The 14,478-nt window shown below is 41.8% G+C and overlaps 1 protein-coding gene across 2 annotated transcripts in view; it reads right to left on the minus strand.

Annotated features, from left to right (window-relative positions):
- LOC6611339 (chaoptin) overlaps nucleotides 1-14,478 on the minus strand; it is a 37,687-nt gene that overhangs the window by 9,584 nt on the left and 13,625 nt on the right. For both annotated transcript variants that reach the window (XM_032727032.1, XM_032727031.1), the window contains exon 2: nucleotides 6,025-6,302. In XM_032727032.1, coding sequence (XP_032582923.1) covers nucleotides 6,025-6,301 — 277 coding nt within the window. In that variant the 5' untranslated portion in view covers nucleotide 6,302. The remainder of the gene's footprint in view (nucleotides 1-6,024; nucleotides 6,303-14,478) is intronic.

Below are 14,478 nucleotides of genomic sequence, written 5' to 3' on the forward strand. Positions count from 1 at the left end.
TGGCTTTTGTTTTGGCAGTTTTGATCGTCGGCGCGTTAAGGCAAATGGGTCATCAGCGTGCCATCAGACAATGGACCCGCCAAACCGGTGGACCAGAGAGGACCAAGTCCATGGCACATCGTCCATGGCCCGTAGTCCAAACCAATTCCCCGCCGGCGATGAAGCCACGCTTTCGATTCTGTGCTCGTTTTCCGGTCGAGCCAGAGGCACAGGATCCGGGCACTGCCTGCAGAAAAGAAAGCGACTCACCAGCGACCAAAAAACCAAAAAAAAAAAAACAAAAATGGCAACAAATTTCATTTTATGGCTATGCAAAAGACAGGACAGTGACATCTTGGCCGCGTATAACAATGAATCGCAACGTACTAGATTGGTCGATTTCTTTTTTAAATTTTGAATGGGCCACTAGCTAAATCGATTAGGATTCCGACTTAAGCTCCACCCAAAAATAAGCACCATTAAAAAGTATATTTTTTCTTATATTTTTTTTTTCTTTTTTATATATATTTCGGAACAAAAAAATTAAAGAGTTGCACCGTGTCAGGTTTACTTTAACCTCAATGAAACTTCAATACGTCAAGACTGATTTAATTATCTTAAAAAACCAACTGAATGGAAGGGATACCATTCTTTGTATTAAGAAAAAACAATTCAGTGATTTACAATTTTTAAAAGTTTTTCCCTGAACGATTTCATGCATTTTGCATATTTTTTTCGAGCTTAATTCCCTGCCAGTCAAACCTCAACATAGTTTCCTCGGGAATCAGTGCGTTTTCACTTATTAAATATTCCATGGCGCACAATAAAAAAAAAAAGAAAATTGGCAAACATAGAGCGATTGATTTTTGCACTCTCTGGCGCATTGAATATTTATAAGGAACAATCAATTGTTGGTCAGTTTTCGTTTTATGCGGTATTTTTTCTCTATGTCTAAATACTTTGATGTTCGCAATTTTTTCTCAGTCCGAACTCATGAAATTGATGTTTAATTATTTCGCTCTGCAGTCAAGTTTGATCCATTTTTTTTGTTTTGCCAAAACGCTGATGGTAGAGTCAATCTCTGAAAATCTAGGATTAGTCGCGAATTTCGCTTTGACTTTAACGCGGCCGTGATGTCAGTGATTTAGTTCAGATACTGACACAGGAATACGTGCATAGCAAATGCGGTGGAATAATGGTTGAACAAAAATAGATACGCCTCCGCTTTGGTCTTTCGGTCTAAAAATCCCAAAAACGGCGAACCGAAAGGAGAGGAAATTTTTCAATTAAAAGCGAAAAGTGCATTTTCATGTTGCACGTCAGTTTCTCTTCCAGTTTTGTGGCAATTCTAGAGGAGCAAAACAGACAAAGTCGAAGAGAGCGGGAAAAAGCGACCACGCCACTCGACCGAAAAATATTTACCATGTCGGCGAACGGCTTGAGGTAGTGGGGGTGGGTGGTCGATTGTGGGCGGCGGCCGGTGGGTGGTGTCATTTGTAGCACCGGCCCACCACAACCCACCAAGCCGCCGAATGCTTAAGGTAAGGTCAGGCCATAATTTAAGTTGACAAGCATGACATGGAAATTCCCTTTGGTCGCAAGCAGCAGCAGCAGCCGTTGCCATAATAAGGCTGAAACACATGGTTACCCCATTCCCCTCCCCCACTACGACCATGTGTGTGTGTGTGATTGTGAGGAGCTCCAATTCCATGCGAAAGTCGCCTTGGGTGACCAGTTCCTTTGAGAGCCGCGTCCCCTCGTCCCGTGCACTCCAAGGACTCTCGTCCGCCCCCGCTGCTCCTGTTTAATTAACACATGCTCAACGAATCGTAATTTAATTGCGGCTTTGATGTTTCCCTCGGGCTTGAACTGAGTCATACAAAAATGGAAGACATTCAAAGGGGGCCAGGAGCATTTTGCCACAGACGTAGACTGATCATTTCCAATTTATGGGAACTCGTTAGAAGAAATTTCTTTCTGATGTCTTTCTAGTGATTGAATTAAATTTAACTTTTAAAACCTTGAAATATTAGTAAAATGAGTATATAAAGCTTCTTAGGGGATTCGGAATAAGTGTATTCTTTCAAAAAAAATAAAGCTATAAGAAATAGAAATGAATCAAATATGATTTAAAGCTTAGAGAAAATGTTAGAGATTAAATTAAATCTTGAAATAACATTTTAGTTCTTATATATAATCCAGCCCGTAGTTTTGAGTGTTGACCAAAACAAATTGTTAGCTTTGTACGCATAAACTCATATGTTGATCATATCGACGATACGTTTAGATTGCTGATTATTCCAATGCCAATGCATGCATATATAGTTTGCATTACGACTCGGGACATACATGCGCCACACGAAGTAATATAAGCACAGAGTAGCTTACATCTTAATTACATATCGCATATTAATACAATATTAATCATACGCCCTGTTGACACGCGTGCGCCTCCCTTGACCAAGCAGCAAACACGTGGCCAAAGCACGGCGCATTGCTCATGCAGGGCCAACGAACCATACATATATATGTCCACAATACATACCACCTACATACGAATGTATATATGTATATGGAGAAAGTACGCATGTGTGTGCGTGGGCGTGTGCATATCTAAGCCATTGCCAGTGTTTTGTCTTGAGTGGACAAACCAGCACAACAACGGCAACAACACATATGGCGTTAATAAACTTCTGGCCCCGTGCCTGAGGGTCCACCAAGTGAAATGAACTCGGGAAACAAACTGATGGAATGGGAGCTGCGAACTGGAGACTGGGCATGGTGATATGTGCATATACGGAACCTGGATGGGAGACTCCTTCTGCTGGCGTCCATCGTACGTTGTTGGCTTGTTCTGCTTTATGGCCGCAAGTCAATTCTCTGACAAAATGCCAAGCATATTTATTTATTTACTTTAGCTTCCAGGCAGACCAGCGATGACCACTCCCGAACTTCCCATCCTCCCAGCCGTTTGTATGCTCGTCCACGTCCGACGTTCTCGTCTCGTTTTGCGTCACTTGCCAAGTGTTTATTCAACTTTCCCCACCGAGTATATGAAAAAAACACAATGAAGCACAAACAACCAAGTGTTGGTGGGCGGTGAAGGGGCAGTGGTGGCACCATCTATGCAATATTAACTCAACCAAGACCAACGAAAATTCTTAGACTTGTTTCAACACTAAACTAAAATCAAAGTATGAACGCTAGTCAGTTTAAAAATAGTTCAAGTAGTAGTGGAATTATTTAAGTTAGACTTTAGAATATATAGCATTACAGAGTATTTTCCACTCATTTTTTTTTTTTTTAATTTAGCCAACATGACTAAGTTTTTCTAACAAAATGCAAGTCAAATGTGTGCACTTGTTACTGTAACTTATGTAAACATTTCAGAGGCCAAGTCATCTAAGGTGGCACAATAAAATCAGGCCGAGAATTGTATAGACCTTAATTTCAACTCCATCATTTCGGCAATTTGTGTTCTATAACCCAACTAAAGCTACCCGAAACTCGGTAACAATCTGCTGCTACCCAACGACATTCAAAACCGATGCCTTAGAGCCTGTGCGTCCGTGTGTTGATGAAGATTACGTCAGCTGAAAAGTTATTGTTTTGGCCCGGCATTCAGGAAGGCAACTAAAGACAGGAACCGGGTGTGGGTGCGATGTTCTCGTTCTGGGGAAACTACCATTTATATCCATATAGTTGGTGTCCTGCACCACAAAATAGAGAGAAAGAATCGGGCCGACGAAACGTGCGGCATGTGGGCAAACTGTCGTCTTTCATTTTCGTTTTTCGGTCGGTCACAAATAGTTTTCGGCATGAAAATTGCGGCCAAATCGAACCAAGGATGCTGCTATCTAGCAAAACGGCCTCTGGCCAAGCGTGAAAGTGACCAGCAGGAGAGAGCCCGAAAATGAAACATTAAAAATAAATCTAAATTGGAGATCCACAATTTTCCATGGTTCTTTTTTTTTTGTGTTACGTTCCCAATAGACAATAGAAATTCAACATTAAATTACGGAAATATTCGGAGCAGGAACAAAAGTGCCACTGCTGCATATTCTGTGTGCGGTAGCGACGCACTGGAAATTTTGAGATATTAAATGAATTTCCAACTTGTGTCCCCAGTTACAGTTGTCAAATCCTCTGCCCCCCACCCAAGCCCCATTTTTATCCTTTTAAAATTTCTGGGAGCATAGTTTTGGCTATTTTTTCGGGTTGCTCGACCACCACATGGTGACATGCCAGGCAGGAAGTCGGTACGATGAGGGAAGCAAGCTGGTGCTAGCTGGAGAAAGCGGGAGCAGGGGGCGTGGCACGCAATTAGCCAGGCTGTCAACCAAAGTGTTTTCTCTGCCCCTTTCCCGCATCTCTCTGCGTCTCTGTGTGTGTCCGCTTGCATTAGAATTGCTAATTGCCAAAAGTTTCCCAGCTGCAACATTTCTTCTGCTGCTTGAATGCAATCGTTGTCGCTAACATTCCCATCAACGAGTCCTTTATATATTTATGTGTATATGTGGAATAAAATGCATATAGATAGACCTAGAATGGAGACATCTGCTCGAAGTGCAATGCTAAATGCAGCAAGAACAGACTTTATTTCAGTGTGATATGGAAGTAAAAAGGATATATAAATTGCCGACGTGTCATTACTTTTAATTCGATTAGTTGTAATATTCTAAAGTTTTTCATTAAAGCAAAAGCCAATGCGGATGCAATTGGAAAGTTTTGCATAAGAAACGAAGGATAAATTGCCAATGCGGAGTAGCCATTTCGCCAGCTCCCGTATCCCGGATCCTCCGGGAAAACCACCGAGCAGGAGACAAACTTTTCAATAGTATTCCACTCTTCCTGTCTTCCTTATTCCCGGTGCTGCCAATGTCTGGCCAATTTTTGTGTGTTTTGCCAGTCAACAACTTTGTTTATTATTTTGTTTCTTTTATTTGCTTTTTTTTTTGCAACTTATGCGGCAACTTTTGGGCAAAAAGGCGACTCTGTGGGCGTGTCACAGTTGTAAACGAAGAGGAAGCGGATTGCAGAATGGTAATATTTTTAACACAAGACTCAAAACACATACATACAAAGCGAGGAGAAAAGAAGCCACCGCAATGAGAAACATTTTGCGCTTGGAATGGAAATGGAAAATGACAATGGAGCTATGGAAACTTGCCATTCATTCATTACTTAAAAGGGGAGCAAGAGCCTTCGTTGGATCTTCCGACTATAAAATACCCACTGTAGAAATTCCGCGAGTGCTATAAACTTTTTAATGAAATTGAATCCATTGTTGTGGGTCAAAAGGTTACCGGGAAAGTAGGAGCTGCATAGACTACATTCAACTAACAATGGTTTCGCTAATTAGCTTTAAACTTTAAGCCACATTGATTGTTGTATCCACCGGTAATAATAAATAAATCCAACTTTCCCCTCTTATGTTACCGACAAGAGTGCATATTACACGCTATAAAACAATCTACCCCTGTACATATTAAGTGCCAGGTATAAAAACTACCGAAATTTGCGTGGAATTTGCCACAGCAATCGTTATAAAACTTTGTCGAAAGCAACAGCGGCGCACAAGGGGAGAAAGAAAAGCGGGAAAGACAAAGAGGGGAGAAGAAAATAAAATAAAATGAAAGGAAACTTTATTTTTACAACTAATTGGCAAACTTAAATGTAAGATTTCGTTTTATTTGTGGGCCGCGACAAAGCTGTTTGAGGCTTCATTAAAAAATTACATTTTTCCAGCTACAGGCGACAGGAGCACAAAGACCCCAAAGGCACTTGGTGTTGGTCAGGGCAACAGGAAATGGGAAATGGGAAATGGAAAATGTGAAATGGGAAATGGGTAATGGGAGAAGTAAGAAGCCGGCCGACGAGTCCTTGTCCAGGGATGCGGCCATGGCAATTTATGACCAACTGGCAATGAAAATATTTGCCACATAAATAAACCGTGACAAGCTTGGAAGGACACATTGACAGGCGATACACGGGGCCGGAGGACAGGACATCGAACAGATCGCAGGATATGGCGGGGTCGCTTACCTGGAAACTTGTACAGGGCCACCTCGTTGCAATTAATCTCAATCAGGGTGCTCGTCTCGTTGGGCAGACCGGCGCACTGGCACATGGAGTTGAGTGGACAGGCGTAGAGGATGTCCTGCTGCTGTGAGCCCAGCAGGGCGGCGGAACCCCTGCCTCCGGTCGAGGACGCTGGTCCCCGGCCGGTATTCCTTGGCCTCCGGTGGCCACCTCCGCCGTCGAACTGCCAGCAGTGCGAGGAGCTCACCAGGCACGAGATCAGCACCAGATACAGATGCATCCTGAAACGGAAACGAAAGAGGTTGGCTCTTTAGAAATCTGCGATCTATAGATAGCATCTTATAATCTAGTGGTCCCCACTTTTCCTTTATTCGCCCGTCTCATTTCAGCACGTTGGCTCACATAAATCCACTGTGTGAAGACACCTTTGCCGGGGGCATTTGTTTATTCGTTGCTGCTTTGCATAAATCACACGTTTGAAAAGCGAAAGCAAATGAAATGGCATAAAATTAACGTTAGTCAACACGCGTTGACTACGCACCGTGGCACAAAAAAAAACATTTATAAAAATATTTTTGCTTTAAATTCCGCTACAAAGTAATATTAATATTGAAGAAAAGTAAGTACAGATCTTTTAAATTGAGCTACAAATTTATTGCAAGACTGCTAAAGAAGATTAATTGATTTTCAAGCAGAAAGTATACTTTTAGTCATGTAGTATCTACATCACCCAAGTTTTAATTGTATTTACAACATTTTTGTATCCCGCACAGCACTTTCCAGAGACGTGTGAAACCTAAGCTTCCCAGAATTCTGCTTGCAGGCTCGGCGCGTAAAACAATTAACTTGATTTAATTGTTTTCGTAATACTTTTGAACCAATGTTGATATTTTGGCTTAAGCGAACACCCTTCCCCTTATTCCGCGTCCAACACGCCAAACGACAACGGAGGAAGTTTTCGACTAAAAGCCTGCGACAACTCATGCAAATGAGCCGCAGTCGTGTGACACAGTCCCCTCTCATCCGACGCCATGCAATCTTTCATACACATGGAAATGCCTAGCCTTAAAAGAAAATATGCACTGGGGGAAAAATGTTATAACTTCTTATAATGATCAAGAAAAAGTAAATCATCAGAGAAAATTCGCAGCCAGAATACCAAAACCCATAGACATAGTTTATTCATTCAAATAATTTTCATTTTATAATGAAATCTCAATAACTTTCTCATCACACTTTTCTCTCAGCTTGTATGGAAGTCAGAAGAAAGTGCGCAACCACAACACGTAGAGGCCTCAACAGCCGCAGAGAAGTCGCATATAAAACATGTTTCATGTACGCTAGATGTGTGATGTTTATTTGACACGCCAAAGTATATAATAACAAATAAAAACTTTCGGCTCCGCCATGAAACCATGGAACCATGGAACCTTGCCATACCAGACGCCGGCGACAAGGACGAGTACGGGCCATTAGCACGATTGTTGAGCTTTAAGACTCCCGACGGCTTACCTTGAGTGGGCCAATGTGTGTGGGTACCTGCGCACATTACGACCAGCCATAAAACTAGGAGCCAAAAGGAAAAACCCTGTGCAGACTGGCACTCAATCCCGCTCCCATCCGGCTAAGTCTGTAAGTTATTTCCAGTCAGCTCAAAGCTTCGGAAAAGTCAAATATATTTTATACACGATGAAATATGGCCAAGAAAAATTGAAGTGAGAGGTCCGTACTCCGGATAGCACAAATTATACGGCTTAGCTCTAAGATTGGCTTGCAAGTAGGAAAATCCTCCGAAAATAAAGAGCTTTTATTATACTATTACTGAAAACGAAAACTACACACAATGTTGCAAATGCCAATATACTTTTTGCTTTGCATTTCGGAATAAGAAAGTTCTTTTGATTTGAAAATATTTAGGAATCAATCACCTAAATATGCAATTTGTATATCTAACTTCAGCCCATCCATCTTCCGTTTCAATTAAATAAATATATTCTAATTTAATAAATCTAATCTTGTCGGTCGAATCGCCAACTGTTTACCTAATCTTCCGACTGTCATTTGCCATATGCACAAAACATTAAATTCCGACCGACAGGGAAAAAACCAATCAGAAAAGCTTCAGTTTTCCGCCCGGCACTTTTGCTGATTGTTTTTCATTACGCTGATGGTGACAAATCGAAGTCTTTTCCCATCGCTTGGACCATGTAAAACAAATGATACATCACACAGTTGAGTGCGTATATATAAGTAGTATCAACCTTTATGCACCTTGCCCACACACAAACACATACGCATACTTGCGATACATCAGAATGGGACAAAGTCGAAGAAGTCAGGATGTTGGACGACGGGCGGCAGAATAAAAACGAAAAAGATAAATATGTCGTAAAAGTTTTTTATTTGCGTTTTATTTTTTTTGATACAGAAAATGACTAACTTGTTGGCTGACAGACAAGCAGCAAACAGGCAACGCTTTGGGCCAGGAACAAGTGGGGGTCAGAGATGGAGTGGGTCTGTGGGCTGGTGGGCTGGTGGGCGGATAGGCGGTAGGTCATGATGTTGGCCAGAGAACGTCTGTCGCGCACAAACGACCCCTCCGCCCCACAAGTTTGAACCTGCAGATGCGGGCGCTGCTTCCATGTGACCCTCAACCTTGTCGGACCAAACTTTTAAAACAAGCGAACAGAATAAATGAATGCATGAAAAGTAGCACGAAGGAGTAAGTTGTATACTCTTTAAAAATAGGAAGATCCTTTCTATTCAATTATTAAAAATATAATTAAGTTTATAACTTATAATTTAGTTATACTACAAAGTTATAGTTATGGATATACTACCATTAATAATTTAATATATATTAAAAAGCAACATGAGTTATCTTTGATTCAATCCCTATTTCACTTCGTTCTCGCTTATTTCCATAAAATATGCGATACCCTTTTTCCCTCTTTAAGATCCGGCCAAAGAGCAAACTATACAATAAAGTGTCAATCCCCACAAACACTCCCATTACTGAGGAATCCTTTGCCGCCATCATCTTCCTTTGAGGAGAAGGACGAATGCCACGAAAAGGTCAACAAGAGGCAGCCAGGCGGGGCAGACCGCAAGTTTTTATTACGCATATAATGCCAGCGATTTGGCCAAAGGAGAGTGCGGGCGGGAGTTTAAGTGGGAGTGGCTTGCAGAGTCTGCATCATTTTTATACTTTTAATTTTTTATGCCGGTGACACAGTGACATGAAATGTCAACGAGCTGCAAAACAAACAGCAGCAGAAGTCGACGCAAAAGCAGAAGCGGCGGTAGCAAGAAACTCCTGGACAAGGACCAGGATAAATATGATGAGCGTCCGTTGGGGATGATGTCCTGCTAGTTAACGCCGACGACGACGCCAACGTCGACGCGGGCTGCGACGCAGCGCAGCATGAAATGGGAGCAAAACGTAGCATACATTTGGGAGTCGTTGCCTCGCAGTTTCGCCGCCCGTTTCGCCGCGCCGTATCTCAGTCGAGAATTTGCGAGTTTGTGCGATAATAACATATGTAAGTTGCCTCCCCGCACACAGGGCATGCATATGTGAGCATGTCGGTTTTAAACTCAGCCGCATAAGCTGCTCCCATCTATGCTCCTGCTCCAGCTCCTACTTCTGCTCCAACTCCAGCTGCCGTTGCTGTTATACAAGCCCAAAGCTTTTTCGCCCAAAAAAATGAAGAAAACCAGATTTTAAAGCCGTCGCTCAGACGGGGATCAAAACTTTAAATGAACTTAACAAACTGTGAGCGTGTATTTAACGCAGCCAAACATGAAAAAGGTTCTTGGGCGCGCGATTATGTGCAAGTAGGTGTGCCCTTTTGTATGTATACGTAGTAAGTGGGATCCTTATATATAATATCCTCAAGATACATTACACTTAATCGGCGTCAAGTCAATTAAGAATACGCAAACTTTTGCCGGGCCTTTCCACCGGAGTACCTCAGTAGAAGGGATAAGTTATTATACCCTAGCAGGGTGTATCATCATTGTACTAAAATGTTTGGTATTTAATCTAAGGCCTTATAAAGGATAGGCTCTTTGAAAGGAACTTATTAAACAAGTAATTATGAGGCACACTTTTGCCATTTCAAATACTGATTTATTCCTATTTTGAGAACGTAAATGCCCACATTCTTGGGTAAATTGCTCAATTCCACACTTTACATTTTAACCACATATTCCCTTCCAATTTTCCACTACATAGCCATCCATTCAACTGGCTCGGATTTTCTGGCACAAGTCTAAGGCCAGTTCTTGGCCATATCTCACACCTTGACAGATGCAAAACGATCCATCTTTGGCATTGGAGCTGCACATATGCAGTGGTGGGTTTTATGAAACCATTAGCAGAACGGCGCAAACTTTAAGATACATTCATCTTGCGAGGCGTTTTAAAAAGAAACTTAGCACCGCACTGGTTTGACTCGCCAACGATTCCTTGGCCATATAAATCACACTCCAACACAGACACACCAACTGAGATGCATATCCACATTCACATCCACAGTTTAGTCGGTTCATTCAAGTGTCGTTTATCGCTTTTGCTATTTTGGCAGCGCCTTTCGTAAAACTGCTTTCGGTCATAAATATGCCAATTTGGCAGAGCGACCCTCACACTTTACCCTTAACAAGGTGATTTCCCGGTACTCGGGAGCTAACCAAAAAACCAGCCATCCAGCTAGTCAGTCAGTCAAGCAGAGTCAGTCAGAACAATAAAAATAAAATTTATTACTCAAAGTTTATGGCATAGCAATAAATGTATCTTTTCTGCTGAGTATCCCAGTATCTGTTTCCATAAATATGCACCCATTCGCACCTAAGTGCGGCATGCGGGGGTGCCACATGTGGCGCCCAGACCCGCCAACACCGACGGACATCGGAATTATTATGTTGCCCCCAGACCATTCCACCCCATTCCGACCCACGTACCACCCAGAGCACAACCCTTGATTCAAATCCCATAAAGTTGTCGAGTGTCTGTTGCTGTGATAGTTGCTACTGCTGGCCATTTCACGTTGGTCGGAGCTGTTTGGCAATTGCCGCATCATTAATCTTACTCACGGAAACGGCGCTTAGGTCAAAGTTTTGAGTTCGGGTAATTTATCTTCGACTTGCCGCAATTATGTGCCCAGACGGTGTTGGAAACGAGGGGTTACGAAAAAAACTAGACAATTTTGCACCGTGTGCTGACACCTTCGTTAATTCCAATCCCTCCGGCAATCAGCGACGCACCTGAACTTGAAACCGGATGCGGAGGACTCTCATCTACGGGTAGATATATTTACATAGGGCCGCATTCGCGAAAGGAGGATTGCTCTAATAACTCTTTGCCTAAATAATTTAAGAGCAATTACGCGCCCGCGGCACTAAAATTAAATTGAAGTGTTTACGGAAAACACATGAATTGCTTATGAACGACGAGCGCCAAACTATCCAAGGCCGTTCGCCAGGTGGTGGTGGTTCGTCCGAGGGGCGGGATTCGAGGCCTCGGGCGTGTCATGTTGTGCGGTGGGCGTGGTCGCGGCACTGATGTGCGGCAACGCTTTTGGATATATGTATTCCATGCTTATCAAGCAAATGACAGTGCACAATGGAAACCGAAAGTACAGAGCGACAAACGAGTGATGACCAAGCAACCCCATCGCATGTGCACAGTGGATTAGGCTGATAAAAAACTTAACATTTTTTACCAAAATAGGAACTAAGCTGGGATCTATGAGAGATTTGAGAAAACAGTTCCAAACTGACGTTATATATTTCCATCTAACAGAAAGTTAACTTTGATATAAATCTAAACTCAATGGTGTTTCATATAAATATCATGAGTTATACCTAATTTCAGCGTCATAAATCAAAGACTTACCAAATATGAACATTTACTTTCTGAGTCCCAAGTAAAAAGTAATGGAATGTAAGGGTTTGTTTTGCAAGTTAAAGGGTAGTAATTAATTAAAACTTCTTAATTTGCGTGACTCGCAACTAGAAGCCTACAATTAAGTCACAATATACTGAGTAGAAATGGTTTCTGAATGAGTAATAACTCTGACAACTCTACCCATATATTGCACAAGTAAATTTAAGTTTGTGACTTTACTGCTGAATCTGCCGCTGTTATACAACAAACAACGTTAGCTAAGTATCTTGGGGATTAATGAGAATTTCCTTCAAGAGTCTCTCCACCATGGCTTAATTCCCTGTTTTGGGCCACTGTTCCAGGCTGTTGTTATTATTCTCGGGGCACACAGCCGCACAATTAATTGCGTAAACAAAACGCGACGGACGGGCGGGCATGGGCATTGAATTATTCAAATCATCTATAATTACAGCTGGCAACCCGCTCGATTGCCTGCTCCTTGCCGCCCCGCCATTCGGTGGCACGCCCCCCGTTTCGGCCCCAAACGCATTTATCAATTAAATGCGAACGCAGCGGCAAATACAGCAATTGCAACAATAAGAGCAGCGGCAATGAGGACATTGCTGGGCCAGCAATTAAATTATTAAAAGTTTGTCATAAATAAAGTGCGCCACTTGACAATTATTAAAATGAATTACAATCCAGAAGAGAAGGATGGAGGCGGCGAGCAGCACAAATGATGGGGGCTCCAAAAAGGATTGACTAAGGGAAAGGACAAAACGATACATACATGTATACGAGCTTTTAAATTTATGCGCTGCCTTTATAGCCGCTTTCTGTGCTGGTGTGTGTGTGTGTGTGGGACGACCTCTGGGTTTATGAAATGCCAAGCGGCTGTTTTCGTTCTTATTTTTGCAACTGTTTAATCTCAATTACCAGTGCGAAATATGCAATAAATCTGTTATTGTTTGCCTTTATAACCGATTTGCAGGGTATGCCGGGCTGGTTGTGAGCAATCGAAAACCACTTTCTCAAACTATATAAAAAAAGCGTATTCAATCCGATGCTAAATCATTGATGATGCCACATAAATACTGAGATAGCTACCCCTAGTTTCAATTGCTATACAAGTTATCTTTTATAATTTGATTTATAGCCCGACTTCTACAAATGTGCAAGAGTTAGAATGGAGTTTTGTTTTTTCGATACAAACTTTTCCAAGCCTAAGAGGGGTATTCAAAACTCGATCAGCTCGGCGCTTTGGAGCTCTGCTGCTGCATGTGTCACGGTGTGTCAGTGGCGTTTTATGCCATTCTCTCAAGTGCCCCCGACACACAGTTGTTGCAAATGGCGGGCGTACCGCCATTCTTCTGCCCCCCGATTTGATGCCACCTTGCCCCAAACTCCAAACGCGTTTTATTTTTTGTTTCATGTACGAAGCAATAAAAACACAAATAATGGCGGCAGTTGGATAAAAAGAGGAAATGTGTGTGCAGGGTACTGTGAGGGTAGAACATACGCAATTTGTGCTGCGTTTGGGGATTGTTGTTGGATTGTAACATTTCTGTTTTCTGTTTTCGGTTGGTTGCTGTGTTTGGTTTATGCGATCCCTTTTTTTTGTTGCTTTGGTTTTTGCCCTTTTTTATTTGCCCGTTTGTTGGGCTGATTTTAAGCCCTTAAGCACATAATTTCAATTGCTGTATATATCACAAAACGGATTAATTTTGATTTTGACGTATGATTTGTGTGCTTGTGTGCACGTGGCATATTAAATCAGTGCCTCTGAGTGCAAAATACCCGTATCCGAGCCATTAATGCCTTACGCAGATTTCATCCAATGTCGGGGCCTAAGTATTTGGCAAGGAAAATGCAAGCCGAAGCTGGCAGGAAAATCCAAGCCCAGAAAAGTGTTCAAACGCATCTCTACAACTCAAAGGGTTAGTGGCCCAGCCGAGCCTTAAATTTTCGATTCACAATTTGAAAGGTAAAATGTTGCCCCGAGTAAAGTATGTGTTCATGTGAATGTAAACGAGGTCAGGCCGTTTTTTTTTGGAAAAAGTTCCATTCCGACTGCAAAAGGAGAAATATTTTTGGCCTAAACTCAAGTGAGCTATTTTGCATTGCTAAAATTGAATTGAAATTACGGTTTTAATATATTTAAATAAATTTTAGAGGTAATACAGCTCAAACCGTTTAGGTTTTACATTGTGAAAGCTTTCTTTATAAGCTGCAACTAAGACATTTTCTTGAGTGTTGAAACGATTAAATAAAAGCGATGTAGCTTGCAACATAATGTGTTTCTAAATTATCAAGAATTTGTAATTAAACTTTGGTTAGAACTATATTACATTTTACTGCTCGTGCTCTTTAAAGTCCATTCTATTTTTTAATTTTACCAAAAGGAGTATTTGCACAAGCCAAACTGGACCTAATTAATTACACTTAATGAAAGAACCGGGAAAATCAAGTCTGCTCTGAATTTATCTGCGGTTTTTATTGCTCCTTGAAGCATCAACCACTTCAACCGCAACAGCAACTTTTGCCATACTTTTTATATATTGTGTATACCA

This window comes from Drosophila sechellia, chromosome 2L (genome assembly GCF_004382195.2).
Source record: "Drosophila sechellia strain sech25 chromosome 2L, ASM438219v1, whole genome shotgun sequence".
Lineage (NCBI taxonomy): Eukaryota > Metazoa > Arthropoda > Insecta > Diptera > Drosophilidae > Drosophila > Drosophila sechellia.